Genomic DNA, 15,445 nt, shown 5'->3' on the forward strand with positions numbered 1-15,445 from the left:
ACCACGTGACAGGCAGAAGCTCAAAAAGTATGTACTGATTAGATGGTCTTTTGTGCCCAATACCTGAGGAAGATTATGAATATTTTGATTCCTGTGTAATAACACTGTATTAGTTGAATTTCCCTGTAAGTAGTCTGCTACAAGCTGTACGGTCCTGGAGTTCAAATGGCATCGTCATTGGCCAATATGATCTACATTCTACAGTCTCAGTAGACATTTTAGGTCCATACATAATGTGTGTCTGAAGTCTGAACATGGTTGTGTCTCATAACACATTACATAACACTTTTCACTGGGACAGGACCCACTTAGTTTTGTCAGTTACCTGCTCTGAAAGATTCCTTGTGACAAGGTCAATGCATTTTTAATCCAGGTGCAAGTCAACATTTTATACATGTTCCTCTACAAAAACTGCTTATATGCATTTGGTATGAATAGTGTTTGACGTAGCACTTCCACCTTTCTCAAGTTTCAGCCCATTGGTGATTAAATCCACCAAGCTAGCATTTAAATACACTGATGGTTGGAAACGCTATGGAAGATCACAGAAAGAAATTGCCTGTGGGACCATCCTGAAAGAAAATAATTAAACGACTCCCCCTTTTTTCTACTGTATTAACATTTCCCTTGTTGGAGCTAGGCTGAGCGCCATGGTCGAGAAGTCCGTGACAATTACAGCATCCTATAGCCAAGGTAGAGGGAACTGTCATGTCGTTCTGACTGTTTAATTCAAACACTCAGTTAATTAATCTCTCACAGTCCGCTGGCTCTGAATGAGCCACACCTTCCTGCCTGACTGCAGAACAGAACAGTAGATGATATGGCAGTAGGTGTGGGTTTATTACAGGCATGTTCAGAGGGATCATTGAGGTGTTCAGAGTGATCATTGAGGTGTTCAGAGGGATCATTGAGGTGTTCAGAGGGATCATTGAGGTGTTCAGAAGGATCGTTAAGGTGTGAGGTGGTTTGGAGTCTGTTCACTGTACCATGAGCTGAACAATAGCCCCTGAATCATGATCCATGCTGTATAATAATATAATAATAATATGCCATTTAGCAGACGCTTTTATCCAAAGCGATTTACAGTCATGTGCGCATACATTTTTACGTATGGGTATACATATGTGTGTCTCAAATGGCACCCTATTCCCTTTATTCCCTATTCCCCAAGGGTCTCTGGTCAAAAGTAATGCACTATATAGGAAATAGGGTACCATTTGGGACTTAGACGATGTGTGTAAGTTGACGTGCTCCATGCATGTGTTTCTCTTGGTGAGTGCGATGCAGAAGGCAGTTCTAATGAGTTTAGGCAGAATCCTGGAAAGTGGCCCAGCTACTAATTTATTCCAGATGGTCAGTAGGGCTGATTGCCTGGCTGTGCTGCTCTCTCTCTCCTCCTGTCTGCCTATCTGTGCTGTAGCTTACATGGGCTTCTGCCTCCTCATTGTCAAGCATCCTCACGTGCATCTGGAGATGCTGTGTGTACCGTTTAACAAGATCTGGAGCATGTTTTTAACCCATTCTGTGTTAACCCAGGGGGGAAGAACTCCTTACACACGTTTAATTCTGTCATTCACTCTATCAGGGCCTTTGAGAGTCATGTGGACTGATTTTCATGGTTAAATATTTAAAAGAGGAGGGTTAAGAGCCTTATGCAAGCTAGCTAGACACTGAATATTTTAGATTTGTTTTAACCAGGATTCAGTCATTGGATTTCCTAAGTCAGAAACCTTGATGTTATCAAGTCTTTCTTTCTCTCTCGTTGAATGTTAGCTGGAGGATTGTGGCAGACGGAGGGTTGATGTCGGAGGAAGGCCTGCAGGTCCTGTAGCTGAACAGGTAATAATTGCCTTCTGATTTTTCTCACTCAACCTGTACGGAACAGAATGCATCAAACCCTACCAGGAAATCACTTCACTCTGTATGAAAGACATAGGTGGTTGTTGAATTTAAATGTTTTGGCTTGGATGTTGTGCCTTAGTCTAAGGGAAATATTATGACTGGTTCTGCATGAAACAGAATGTGAGAGCATTGGTATGTCAGGAGTATTCAATGAGGGAGTGGACAAAATAGAATGGTGAAAAATGCAATGTTTAGACTACCCTGGTTGATTTCAAGGTCAAGACTTTGTTGCTATCTCAGAGTATATTATGGCTCCTGTTCCACAGCTCCTGTTAAATAATTCCTCTCATGCTACCCCACACTTAGCATGGGGAGCTAAAGGCCACATACTGTAAAGGTCTCTAAGGATGATAGATGCTAGGCTAACTGAAAACACAGTCAACCCTGCGTACTCAAGGGCAAGATAAAGACTATGCACTGTAATGTACTGTAGAAGAGAACACATAAGAAAGGCTCAGTTTGACTTTTAATCCGTAAGGAGCCTTGTGCTAAAAGGTGTAATTTGCTTTAAAAGGCGAAGTTGCATCTAAAGGAATTCACAGGAGGAATCCTATTTAGGAACGACGGATAAACTGTTTGTTATGTGGATGCAAGTGCAACTCCCTACCGTGATGTAAAGTAAAATCTGTTTGAAAATCAATGAAAGGGAATGTTTAGGCTTACAACGCAATGTAGGGAGAATAAAACAATGCATTAAAGTTTGTTGAGATCAAACGCAGCCTATGTGTTTGTCCCTTGAGTATGGATTCCAGTCTCCTTGTTGGCTTGAGAAGGCCACTGCTGTGCCTAACAGCCAGAAACCTAATAGATTATTTATGCATATCCTCATTGTGATCATTAGTCTTGATCCTCATGATAGAATTCCATGGTTTGTGTTTAGTCTTTAAATAGCGTGCAGTGCTTGGAGAAAAATGTTCTCATCATGTCTGTCAACACGGGTTAAAGAGAGTTTAAATGCCTAATAACATAAAGGGGCTTTTGGTTTCTCATTTAATATGATTAAGCAAATCAAATGAAATATTACGTTGAACTCATCATAAATCATAGATGAAAAACATCCAAGTTTATATGGGATTACAGATGTTGAATTGATTTAACTCAACTTCTCTTTCTCTCTCTTTAGTCTTCATGTCAGTGTGACCTTATAATCACTTCCAACAAGGAATCTGAAGTGAAATAGCATGACATACAATATACACTGTTAAAAAATAAAGGTTCAAGCGATGCCATAGGGGAACCATTAAATAGGATGGTTCTTTGAAGAACCATAAAAAAAATCCAGGTAGAAACAAAAAACAGAAATGTTCCGGCAATCCAGGACCGGAAGTGAATAGCCCTGCTGTAGGGTGTTGAGCGTTCTTTGCATATTTCCCAGGGTGCCTTTCGAGTGGATTGTAGAGTTACCAGTACCACCCATGACTGTGTTTACTAGTGACAGAGACATGGTTGTTGCATTCATTCATTTTCAGTCCTGTGGCCTTCACCAAGTGAGATCTTTAGTGAATATGTTATCATTCAAATTCAATTATTTAAGACAATACAATACATATTTAATGAGGGCCTTATTTTGAGAGTTTTACCCTAATACAGTGGCCTGAAACTAATAGTTTACGGGCCACATCAGGCCTGCAAGTCACATTATGCTGTCTTGCAAAGTGATGTGTAATTCCTATTGGAATCCAGCCAGATTGGGGATATCCAACATTTGGAATTTGTATTCACCCGCAACCTGTGTTAAGAATGACTGTCAGGGTTAGGGATATTGATAAAAGAGACTACCTAAAGCATCTAAACTGGATCAACCATTTCAGTAACGGGTGCAATAAGTCCAAGTAACAGATTAGAACAGTTTAGAAAAATGTATGTTGTTTATATTTGAGTAGCATAATATTAATTAATCAATCAATGTACATGCAAAAACATAGATATTGAAACAAACAATTCAAAAAATCAACCTGCAATAGAGCATACTGGGAAATATGATAATGATGGGCATGGTTTTGGTTCAACTCTGGTTATTAACACCAACACTGGGGTTATTTTACACCACTGAGTGTTAATTTAACTCTTTACAGTGTTAGTTTAACTCCTGAATCAACACTAGAATGTTACACTGCAATATCAACACTCGTTAACACTGACCAAGTTGCTGTGTGCTATAAAAGGGACACATCTGCAGGCTTCCATACATTTCAAGAACCTTTTAGAATTATGAAGAACCGTAGATGCCACGTTAAGAACCCCCCACTGAGCTCAAAGGTTCTTTATCGGGCAAGAGTTCTCCAAGGAACCTTAAGAGCTGAGGAAGAACCTTTTAAGAACCTTCATTTTTTTCAGTGTACTGTGGGAGGTGTGTGTGTGCGTGTGTGCTTTCCTGTGTGCTTCTTGCAGGGGTGTGTGTGTGTTTGGGGCGACGGCTATTGTTGTGTGTGTGTGTGTGTGTGTGTGTGTGTGTGTGTGTGTGTGTGTGTGTGTGTGTGTGTGTGTGTGTGTGTGTGTGTGTGTGTGTGTGTGTGTGTGTGTGTGCGTGCGCGCGCGCGCTGATCATAATGCCTGGGAGTGCCCTTCCTGAAATAATACCTCCTCCAGTTCTGAAGTCTGGAGAGAGTTTAGCCTCTCTACAGTAGTAGTTTCAATGAGAGGCTGCAGGGCCAGGGTCTGCTAGCTACAGTAGAGTCTCCTGCAGGGCCAGGGTCTGCTAGCTACAGTAGAGTCTCCTGCAGGGCCAGGGTCTGCTAGCTACAGTAGAGTCTCCTGCAGGGCCAGGGTCTGCTAGCTACAGTAGAGTCTCCTGCAGGGCCAGGGTCTGCTAGCTACAGTAGTCTCCTGCAGGGCCAGGGTCTGTTAGCTACAGTAGTCTCCTGCAGGGCCAGGGTCTGCTAGCTACAGTAGAGTCTCCTGCAGAGTATGTTAGCTACAGTAGAGTATTCTGCAGAGTATGTTAGCTACAGTAGAGTCTCCTGCAGGGCCAGGGTCTGTTAGCTACAGTAGAGTCTCCTGCAGGGCCAGGGTCTGTTAGCTACAGTAGAGGCTCTTGCAGGGCCAGGGTCTGCTAGCTACAGTAGAGGCTCTTGCAGGGCCAGGGTCTGCTAGCTACAGTAGAGTATTCTGCAGAGTATGTTAGCTACAGTAGAGGCTCCATTGAAAGCAGCTGTTTCCAGGCTGTAGCGTTGGCCACATGGCTCTGTCATCTATCTGTTTGGGGGCAGTACTGCAGGCCCGGGATGAGGCTGCTGAACATCAGTGTCCTGTATTTGTCTCTGTCATTGTGTAGAGGAGGACCGAGCTTCCACCTCCACATCCTCATCCTCAGCAGCAGCAGCAGGGTAAAAAGTTCCACCGCACGCTGCCCAAAGACCAGACGCAGCTGCTTTCACTTCAGCACAACCACAGGCACAAACAGAGGGAAACCCACAAGGCTGCTAGTGACACGCATAACTGCCACGCAAATAGCAAGCGCAAAGTGGTAAAGTCCTCTGACCCCCCCCCCCCCCCCCCTTGTCCCACTCACCCTGTCTCACCCAGCCCCCCTCCCTGCTACCACGCACTATCCCACTGCCCTGTCTCTCTGTCTGTCCCACTGACCCTGTCTGTCTCTCTCTCTGTCCCACTGCCCTGTCTCTCTGTCTTTCTCACTGTCCCTGTCTGTCTCTCTGTCCCACTGCCCCTGTCTGTCTCTCTGTCTGTCCCACTTCCCTGTCTGTCTCTCTGTCTATCCCACTGGCCCTGTCTGTCTCTGACTGTCCCACGGACCCTGTCTGTCTCTTTGTCTGTCTCTCTGTCTGTCCCACTGGCCCGGTCTGTCTCTTTGTCTGTCTCTCTGTCTGTCCCACTTCCCCTGTCTGTCTCTTTTTTATCTTTCCCACTGCCCCTGTCTCTCTCTCTGTCTGTCCCACTGCCCTGTCTGTCTCTCTGTCTGACCCACTGCCCTGACTGTCTCTCTCTCTGTCCCACTGCCCCTGTCTCTCTCTCTGTCTGTCCCACTGCCTCTGTCTGTCTCTTTGTCTGTTTCTCTGTCTGTCCCACTGCCCTGTATGTCTCTTTGTCTCTCTGTCTGTCCCACTTCTGTGTATGTCTCTCTGTCTGTCCCACTTCCTTGTCTGTCCCACTGCCTTGTCTGTCTCTCTGTCTGTCCCACTGCCCCTGTCTGTCTCTCTGTCTGCCCCACTGCCCTCTCTGTCTCTCTGTCTGTCCCAATGCCCCAGTCTGTCCTCTGTCTGTCCCACTGTCCCTATCTGTCTCTTTGTATGTTCCATTGCCCCTGCCTGTTTCTTTGTCTGTCTCTCTGTCTGTCCCACTTCCCTGTCTGGATCTCTGTCTGTCCCACTTCCCTGTCTGTCTCCCTGTCTGTCCCATTGCCCCTGTCTGTCCCAGTGTCTTGTCTGTCTCTCTGTCTGTCCCACTTCCCCTATATGTCTCTTTGTCTGTCTCTCTGTCTGTCCCACTACCCCTGTCTGTCTCTGTCTGTCCCACTACCCCTGTCTGTCTCTCTGTCTGTCCCACTTCCCCTGTCTGTCTCTCTGTCTGTCCCACTTCCCCTGTCTGTCTCTATGTCTGTCCCACTGTCCATGTCTGTCTCTATGTCTGTCCCTCTTTCCTGTCTGTCTCTCTTTCTGTCCCACTGCCCCTGTCTGTCTCTATGTCTGTCCCAATGACCCAGTCTGTCCTCTGTCTGTCCCACTGTCCCTATCTGTCTCTTTGTATGTTCCATTGCCCCTGCCTGTTTCTTTGTCTGTCTCTCTGTCTGTCCCACTTCCCTGTCTGGATCTCTGTCTGTCCCACTTCCCTGTCTGTCTCCCTGTCTGTCCCATTGCCCCTGTCTGTCCCAGTGCCTTGTCTGTCTCTCTGTCTGTCCCACTTCCCCTATATGTCTCTTTGTCTGTCTCTCTGTCTGTCCCACTACCCCTGTCTGTCTCTGTCTGTCCCACTACCCCTGTCTGTCTCTCTGTCTGTCCCACTTCCCCTGTCTGTCTCTCTGTCTGTCCCACTACCCCTGTCTGTCTCTATGTCTGTCCCACTGTCCATGTCTGTCTCTATGTCTGTCCCTCTTTCCTGTCTGTCTCTCTTTCTGTCCCACTGCCCCTGTCTGTCTCTATGTCTGTCCCAATGACCCTGTCTGTCTCTGTCTGTCCCACCTCCATGTCTGTCTCTCTGTCTGTCCCACTGTCCCTGTCTCTCCCACTACCCCTGTCTGTCTCTTTGTCTGTCTCTCTGTCTGTCCCACTGCCCCTGTCTGTCTCTTTGTCTGTCCAACCTCCCTGTCTGTCTCTCTGTCTGTCCCACTGCCCGTCTGTCACTATGTCTGTCCCACTGCCCCTGTCTGTCTCTCTGTCTGCCCCACTTCCCTGTCTGTCTCTCTGTCTGTCCCACTGCCCCAGTCTGTCTCTCTGTCTGTCCCACTGTCCCTATCTGTCTCTTTGTATGTTCCATTGCCCCTGCCTGTTTCTTTGTCTGTCTCTCTGTCTGTCCCACTTCCCTGTCTGTCTCTCTGTCTGACACACTGCCCTGTCTGTCTCTCTGTCTGTCCCACTACCCCTGTTTATCTCTCTGTCTGTCCCACTGCCCTATCTGTCTCTCTGTCTGTCCCACTGCCCTGTCTGTCTCTCTGTCTGTCCCACTGCCCCTGTCTGTCCCACTGCCCTATCTGTCTCTCTGTCTGTCCCACTGCCCTATCTGTCTCTCTGTCTGTCCTACTGCCCTGTCTGTCTCTCATTCTGTCCCACTGCCCCTGTTTGTCTCTTTGTCTGTCCAACTGCCATGTCTGTCTCTGTCTGTCCCACTACCCCTGTCTGTCTCTATGTCTGTCCCACTGTCCATGTCTGTCTCTATGTCTGTCCCAATGACCCTGTCTGTCTCTGTCTGTCCCACCTCCATGTCTGTCTCTCTGTCTGTCCCTGTCTCTCCCACTCCCCCTGTCTGTCTCTTTGTCTGTCTCTCTGTCTGTCCCACTGCTCCTGTCTGTCTCTCCGTCTGTTCCACCGCCATGTCTGTCTCTCTGTCTGTCCCACTGCCCCCTATCTGTCTCACTCTCTGTCCCACTGTCCCTGTCTGTCCCACTTCCCTGTCTGTCTCTTTGTCTGTCTGTCTCTCTGTCTGTCCCACTGTCCCTGTCTCTCCCACTACCCCTGTCTATCTCTTTGTCTGTCTCTCTGTCTGTCCCACTGCCCCTGTCTGTCTCTCCGTCTGTTCCACCTCCATGTCTGTCTCTCTGTCTGTCCCACTGCCCCCTATCTGTCTCACTCTCTGTCCCACCTTCCCTGTCTGTCCCACTTCCCTGTCTGTCTCTTTGTCTGTCTGTCTCTCTGTCTGTCCCATTGCCCCTGTCTGTCCCAGTGCCTTGTCTGTCTCTCTGTCTGTCCCACTTCCCCTATATGTCTCTCTGTCTGTCCCACTTCCCGGTCTGTCTCTCTGTCTGTCCCACTAACCGTCTGTCACTATGTCTGCCCCATTGCCCCTGTCTGTCTCTATGTCTGTCCCACTGGCCATGTCTGTCTCTATGTCTGTCCCACTTCCCCTGTCTGTCTCTCTGTCTGTCCCACTGCCCCTGTCTGTCTCTCTGTCTGTTCCACCTCCATGTCTGTCTCTGTCTTTCCCACTGCCCCTATCTGTCTCTTTGTCTGTCCAACTTCCATGTCTGTCTCTCTGTCTGTCCCACTGCCCCTCTCTGTCTCACTCTCTGTCCCACTGACCCTGTCTGTCCCACTTCCCTGTCTGTCTCATTGTCTGTCTGTCTCTCGGTCTGTCCCATTGCCCCTGTCTGTCCCAGTGCCTTGTCTGTCTCTCTGTCTGTCCCACTTCCCCTGTCTGTCTCTATGTCTGTCCCACTGCTGATGTCTGTCTCTGTCTGTCCCACCTCCATGTCTGTCTCTCTTTCTGTCCCACTTCCCTGTCTGTCTCTCTGTCTGTCCCACTGCCCATCTGTCACTATGTCTGCCCCTGTCTGTCTCTGTCTGTCCCACTGCCGATGTCTGTCTCTCTGTCTGTCCCACTGCCCCTGTCTGTCTCTCTGTCTGTTCCACTTCCCTGTCTGTCTCTCTGTCTGTCCCACTACCCATGTCTGTCTCTCTGTCTGTCCCACTGCCCTATCTGTCTCTCTGTCTGTCCCACTGCCCTGTCTGTCTCTCATTCTGTCCCACTGCCCCTGTTTGTCTCTTTGTCTGTCCAACTGCCATGTCTGTCTCTATGTCTGTCCCACTGCCCCTGTCTGTCTCTTTGTCTGTCCAACCTCCATGTCTGTATCTCTGTCTGTCCCACTTCCCCTGTCTGTCTCTTTGTCTGTCCAACTTCCATGTCTGTCTCTCTGTCTGTCCCACTGCCCTCTCTCTGTCTCACTCTCTGTCCCACTGCCCCTGTCTGTCCCACTTCCCTGTCTGTCTCTTTGTCTGTCTGTCTCTCTGTCTGTCCCATTGCCCCTGTCTGTCCCAGTGCCTTGTCTGTCCCACTTCCCCTATATGTCTCTCTTTCTGTCCCACTGCCTTTGTCTGTCTCTCTGTCTGTCCCACTACCCTGTCTGTCTCTTTGTCTGTCTCTCTGTCTGTCCCACTGCCCCTGTCTGTCTTTCTGTCTGTCCCACTGCTCCTGTTTCTTTGTCTGTCTCTCTGTCTGTCCCACTGCCCATCTGTCACTATGTCTGCCCCACTGCCCCTGTCTGTCTCTATGTCTGTCCCACTTCCCTGTCTGTCTCTATGTCTGTCCCACTGCTCTGTCTGTCTCTCTGTCAGAGAGATTGCATACCTTTTGGGGTTATTAGTTATATTTGATATTCCAGTATGCTTTAATACGGTCTGCCTCCAGTTTCCAGGGGTCTGGTTCTGACTGCTCTTCCATGTTGCTCAGATGGAGATGGACAGGGGGAAGGTCTCTGACCGCTATCAGGCCAACCTGAACAGAGTGCTGACTGGGACGCCCCTCCCCCTACACCCCATCCCTCTCCCCCTGCATGTCCATACCAGACTGAGCTCTGGGAGCAGCTCCAGCCCCTGTACCCCTGCCATGCAGAGGGCTGCCATACAACAGGTACAGTAGCCCCACCCCCCTGCCCAAACCAGCGTACCCTAACTCCACCAATCAATCAAATCAATCAATATCTTTATTTGCCCCAATTTGGAAAAGAATTATGTAGCTTGTCGTAAACAAAATGTACTTATAGTGTACATTACATGTATTTAGGACATAACACCACAGCCATACATACTTAACATTAACACATAGTTATTTTAAACAAGCTGCCAAACAGATTCAAAGTAAAGGGTTAACACACAATTCAGAGAATAGGCATTGCCTCTCTATATCAGTCACTGTGAATTTAAGATGACAAATCTCTGTAAATGTCATTCTCTTTCTGTTTATTATGAAGTTACAAGACCTCTTGCAAGACCCAATTGAACAATCAAAAGTGTGTCATGGCTTTCAAAATATATTTGGATCATTGCAACATTTAGTCCATAATGTTGTTTGATCGGTGGTTAGGCTACTAGCTGGCAAAAAGTAGGCTACATGAAAAGTGCAATAATGTTAAAGTTGCACTATGTAGAAATCGCTTCGCCATTTCCTGGTTGCTAAAACTATCATAGTTTGCCTCATTTCAGTTTATGTGACAAAATAAGCTAGTATAGTGCAGAGAGTCATTGTACCATCTAAACCGCTGTGAAAGATACAAAAGTATGTGGACACCCCTTGAAATTAGTGGATTCGGCTATTTCAGCCACACCCGTTGCTGACAGGTGTTACGTTACATCATTATTCCCCCCCCCAAAAAAAAAATCATTATTCTAATGTATTTTTATTTTTATCATCAAACCACACATTATACCCCATAATGACAAAGCGAAAACAGGTTTTTAGAAATTTTTGCAAATGTATTACAAATAAAAAACAGATACCTTATTTACAGATAAGTATTCAGACCCTTTGCTATGAGACTCGAAATTGAGCTCAGGAGCATCCTGTTTCCATTGATCAACCTTTAAATGTTTCTACAACTTCATTGGAGTCCACCTGTGGTAAATTCAATTGATTGGACATGATTTGGAAAGGCACACACCTGTCTATATAAGGTCCCACAGTTGACAGCGCATGTCAGAGCAAAAACCAAGCCATGAGGTCGAAGGAATTGTCCGTAGAGCTCCACGACAGGATTGTGTCGAGGCGCAGATCTGAGGAAGGGTACCAAAACATTTCTGCAGCCTTGAAGGTCCCCAAGAACACAGTGGCCTCCATCATTCTCAAATGGAAGAAGTTTGGAACCACCAGGACTCTTCCTAGAGCTGGTTGCTCGGCCAAACTGAGCAATAGGGTGAGAAGGGCCTTGGTCAGGGAGGTGACCAAGAACCCATTGGTCACTCTGATAGAGCTCCAGAGTTCCTCTGTGGAGATGGCAGAACCTTCCAGAAGGACAACCATCTCTGCAGCACTCCACCAATCAGGCCTTTACAGTAGAGTGGCAAGACGGAAGCCACTCCTCAGTAAAAGGCACATGACAGCCAGGTTGGAGTTTGCCAAAAGGCACCTAAAGGACCCTCATACCATGAGAAACACGATTCTCTGGTCTGATGAAACCAAGATTGAACTCTTTGCCCTGAATGCCAAGCGTCACGTCTGGAGGAAACCAGACACCGCTCATCACCTGGCCAATACCATTCCTACGGTGAAGCATGGTGGTGGCAGCATCATGCTGTGGGGATATTTTTCAGCGGCAGGGACTGGGAGACTAGACAGGATCGAGGGGAAAGATGAATGGATCAAAGTACAGAGAGATCCTTGATGAAAACCTGCTCCAGAGCGTTCAGACTGGGGCGATGGTTCACCTTCCAACAGGACAACGACCCTAAGCAGACAGCCAAGACAACGCAGGAGTGGCTTCGGAACAAGTCTCTGAATGTCTTTGAGTGGCCCAGCCAGAGCCCGGACTTGAACCCGATCTAACATCTCTGGAGAGACCTGAAAATAGCTGTGCAGCGATGCTCCCCATCCAACCTGACAGAGCTTGAGAGGATCTGCAGAGAAAAATGGGAGAAACTCCTCATACAGGTGTGCCAAGCTTGTGGCGTCATACCCAAGAAGACTCGTGGCTGTAATCGCTGCCAAAGGTGCTTCAACAAAGTACTGAGTAAAGGATCTGAATACTTTTGTAAATGTGATATTTCAGTTTTTTATTTGTAATAAATTAGCAAACATTTCTAAACCTGTTTTTGCTTTGTCATTATGGGGTATTGTGTGTAGATTGATGAGGGGAAAAAACAATTTAATACATTTTAGAATAAGGCTGTAACGTAACAAAATGTGGAAAAAGTGAAGGGGTCTGAATACTTTCCGAATGCACTGTATTTGACCGCATCTGTATAAATATTAAATGTGCCATCCCAGGCGTGTGCTCAGTGGTTGATCATATAGTTTTCCTTCCTTATACATTACCCAGAACCCAACAACCAAATATTTTTATAACTAACCCAAGATAGACCAGAGCCTGTCGTTTCCAATGGGAGCAAATTAATCATTGTGGGCAGAGCAAAGCACGAGCTAGTGAGATCCTATTGGCGCGTTCTAGCATTTATTTGCATATTTCGGTTAGGGAACGCCTACTCTGTGAAGTGCACATGTGCAATAACTCAATTCACCCTTGCACTCTTTCTAAATGCAATTTAGTAAACTGTATGGAGCTCAAATGTTTTATTCGATGAGAAAATTAGCAGAATGTCAGCCAAAATCCATCTCGCTCCATCTTCTCCCACTGCCGTCCACTGGGCTTCCTCTCATCACCATATTTGGTAATGAGTGGAAACGCCAACCGAATGCTTCACATTTGTACATCCGGTGAAATATCTGGCTCATTGTTCTATCTGTGCAACAACTACTGCTACTACTTCCTCATTCATATTCCCCATCTTGTCTGTAGTACCTACAGTACTCAGAGGCTCTCTCCCAAATAGTACCATATTCCCTTATAGTCAACTTTTAACCAGGGACCATATGGTCGAAAGTAATGCACTATGCAGGGAATAGGGTGCCACTTGGGAGGCGACCAATGTGTCACTAAATAAAGTAATCTAAACCAGAGCTGTACGTATCCAAAAATAAATGGCTTGAACTAAACTAAGTCTCCATTTCAGAATGCCAATCTTGGCTCCAGTCGAGACGCCCCTCACAGCAGCTCTATGTCTGACATGGCCACCACTCCCATGTCTCCTACGTTTGACGATGTCTTCTGGGACTTCCCAAGCTCTGTGGAGCACCCACCAAAGGTTGGTCAGACTTAATCGATCTCACGTCAGGTGTAACTAAAGGTTTTTGTCTGTCTATCTTTTCTTCCGGTTGTGTGCATGTACAACACTATATCTGTGAGGTGGATACAGTACCATACAGTATACTGTATGTGTGGTGTATATTTGGATCTGAGTGGTGTGTGTTTGTATTTGTGTGGTATGTGTGTGTGGTATAGGGGGGGGGGGGGGGGAGTATTTGTGTGTGTGTTAGTGATGCGGGGTCAGCTGTTTGTTCACCTGCACTCAGTGTTGTGTATTCATGGATGCCAAGGGAAGCCAGGCTTCCCCAAATATTATATAAAATAATTTATATTTCGTCTCTCTCTGTGTTTTCATAATTTTCTGTCAATTCGCAAGTGGCTGAATCTCACCAGAGAAATCATCGGAGCGAGGGAAACAGCGCCCCTCTATCTCAGTATTTGTAGTCCATGTATCTGATGGTGTCTGGACCAAAAGAGTATAACATGTTGCCGCTGTAGCATTTGATTGATTGATGCCAACAAGCATTTGGCCTACCTTGATTAAAAAAAAATAATAATAATAATTAGCCCATCAGCGTTGAGCTGAGCTCAACTGTGGGTTGTCCTGGTGCAGCAAAAACATCCCCCAAGGGAGGCCAGTTTGGATTTGGCTTAACACAATGTCCAGCAGTAGCTAGCTTGCTAAATCAGACCTTACCTAAGCAGTGGAGATGGGGATTTGGACTTGTAGTTTTGACTTCATTTTCTGTACAGGCCAATGAATATGATAGCAATTCTGATCCAACCATAAATTAATATGTTGTACCACTGGCCTGAGACGATTGAAGTTCAATATGTAACCTAGATGTAGCCTGGTAGATTCACGTTAACTAGCTAGCTAACTTAGCTGGTTCATTGTTGTTCATGCGAAGAAGTTAGGCTAGCAAGCAAGCATTTTAGCTAGGTAGCCTATGACAACAACACTAAAAGTGTATTGTATGACAGAGCCATAGACTGTTTTGCCAACATGAAAGAGAGGAGAATGGCATTGGCGTTCAACTAGTCTACAAGGAGGGTGAGTCAACATGTTCTGTTTTACATGCGCGCGCACACACACAGAAATCAGCCACATGATATTTAGCAACGTTGATTGGACTAAATACTTTTTGGTATGTTTAAGTTTGTTTGCAGTGTATTAAACTAAGCATATATATATATATATATATATATATATAGCCTTGTTGATTTGATGATGTTGAAACGTTGAAATGGTGCTGGTATAGCGGAGGCAGTGCTCCTGTTGTCTGTGCTGACTTGTGGTAACTCCGTAGTTCTAAATCAGTAACGTTAGTTGTTTAGTAAACTGTCGAAAACATTAAATTGCTTGACCATGCTGCAGGTCATAACTATTTGTACATGCAATATTTGCTTTGTGGACTTTACCGGACAGATGTTGCTCTCCGGTTTTGTGATGAAACAAATGTATGTTTAGTTGAATTTGTTCCACCACTGTGTGACTGTCTTTTTGTTGTCACGGCCTTATTGTATATCACAGTGGTTTATGAACAAATGGTTATAGAGCAAACAACGCAATTATCACAACATACTGTAGGTTGTAATATGGCTTTTTTACTGGCTTGGCTTCCTCAGTAATTTTACCCACACACCGCTACTTCCCGCACCCAGTGTTGGCTGTTTTTGAATACGATGTCGCAGGTTTTTCAGCTATTTGTAAGTTGCACTGCGGCCGCCATGGCATTTCTCTTAAAAACATATATATGTGACCTGCTGTTGACTGTCAGGTAGGGAGGCAGGCTGTTGCTGAGTGAGTGGTGGAGAGCAGTGTTGCCAACTCCTCAGTAAGGAAAGTAGCTATTGGCTGTCCTAAAAGTCGCTAGAAGTCGCTACATGACGTCATCACCTAATTTGCATAATTGGCCATGAGCATGTAATTGTGATAGACGCTGTAGGAGAGAGGAATAACGTCGACGGAGAGACAAAAAGTGAGTAAAAAACACCCTACATTTACATCCTGCCCTGAATGTAAGCCAGGGCGGGTTCAGCCAGCAGTGGCTTCCCGCATGCGCGATTCATTTGCAGTCTGGACGCGGAGGGGTGAACATCTCCTGCTCTGATTGCAGCTGGGAGGGACTGCTGCGTGAGGACTGGGCCACCTGTGAGAGCTGTGGGATGGGGGTGGGGCCCACGGCGGGGGTGGGGCCCACGGCGGGGGTGGGGCCCACGGCAGCACCCGCTGCTCGTTGAGAAGAGTAAGAACGATACGTGCTTTCACGTCAGAGTCTCCAAAAGTCTCCAATAACA

General features: G+C 46.5%; 1 protein-coding gene across 1 annotated transcript in view; it reads left to right on the top strand.

The window, feature by feature from the left end:
- The window catches only part of LOC311105027 (mitogen-activated protein kinase kinase kinase kinase 4-like), a gene marked incomplete at its 5' end in the record, with an annotated part of 102,061 nt that overhangs the window by 27,203 nt on the left and 59,413 nt on the right, over positions 1-15,445 (top strand). Inside the window, 4 exons of the mRNA XM_084147007.1 lie at positions 1,774-1,839; positions 5,177-5,368; positions 9,739-9,918; positions 13,011-13,142. Coding sequence (XP_084003133.1) covers positions 1,774-1,839; positions 5,177-5,368; positions 9,739-9,918; positions 13,011-13,142 — 570 coding nt within the window. The remainder of the gene's footprint in view (positions 1-1,773; positions 1,840-5,176; positions 5,369-9,738; positions 9,919-13,010; positions 13,143-15,445) is intronic.

Source organism: Coregonus lavaretus (assembly GCF_964263955.1).
Source record: "Coregonus lavaretus genome assembly, chromosome: 29".
Lineage (NCBI taxonomy): Eukaryota > Metazoa > Chordata > Actinopteri > Salmoniformes > Salmonidae > Coregonus > Coregonus lavaretus.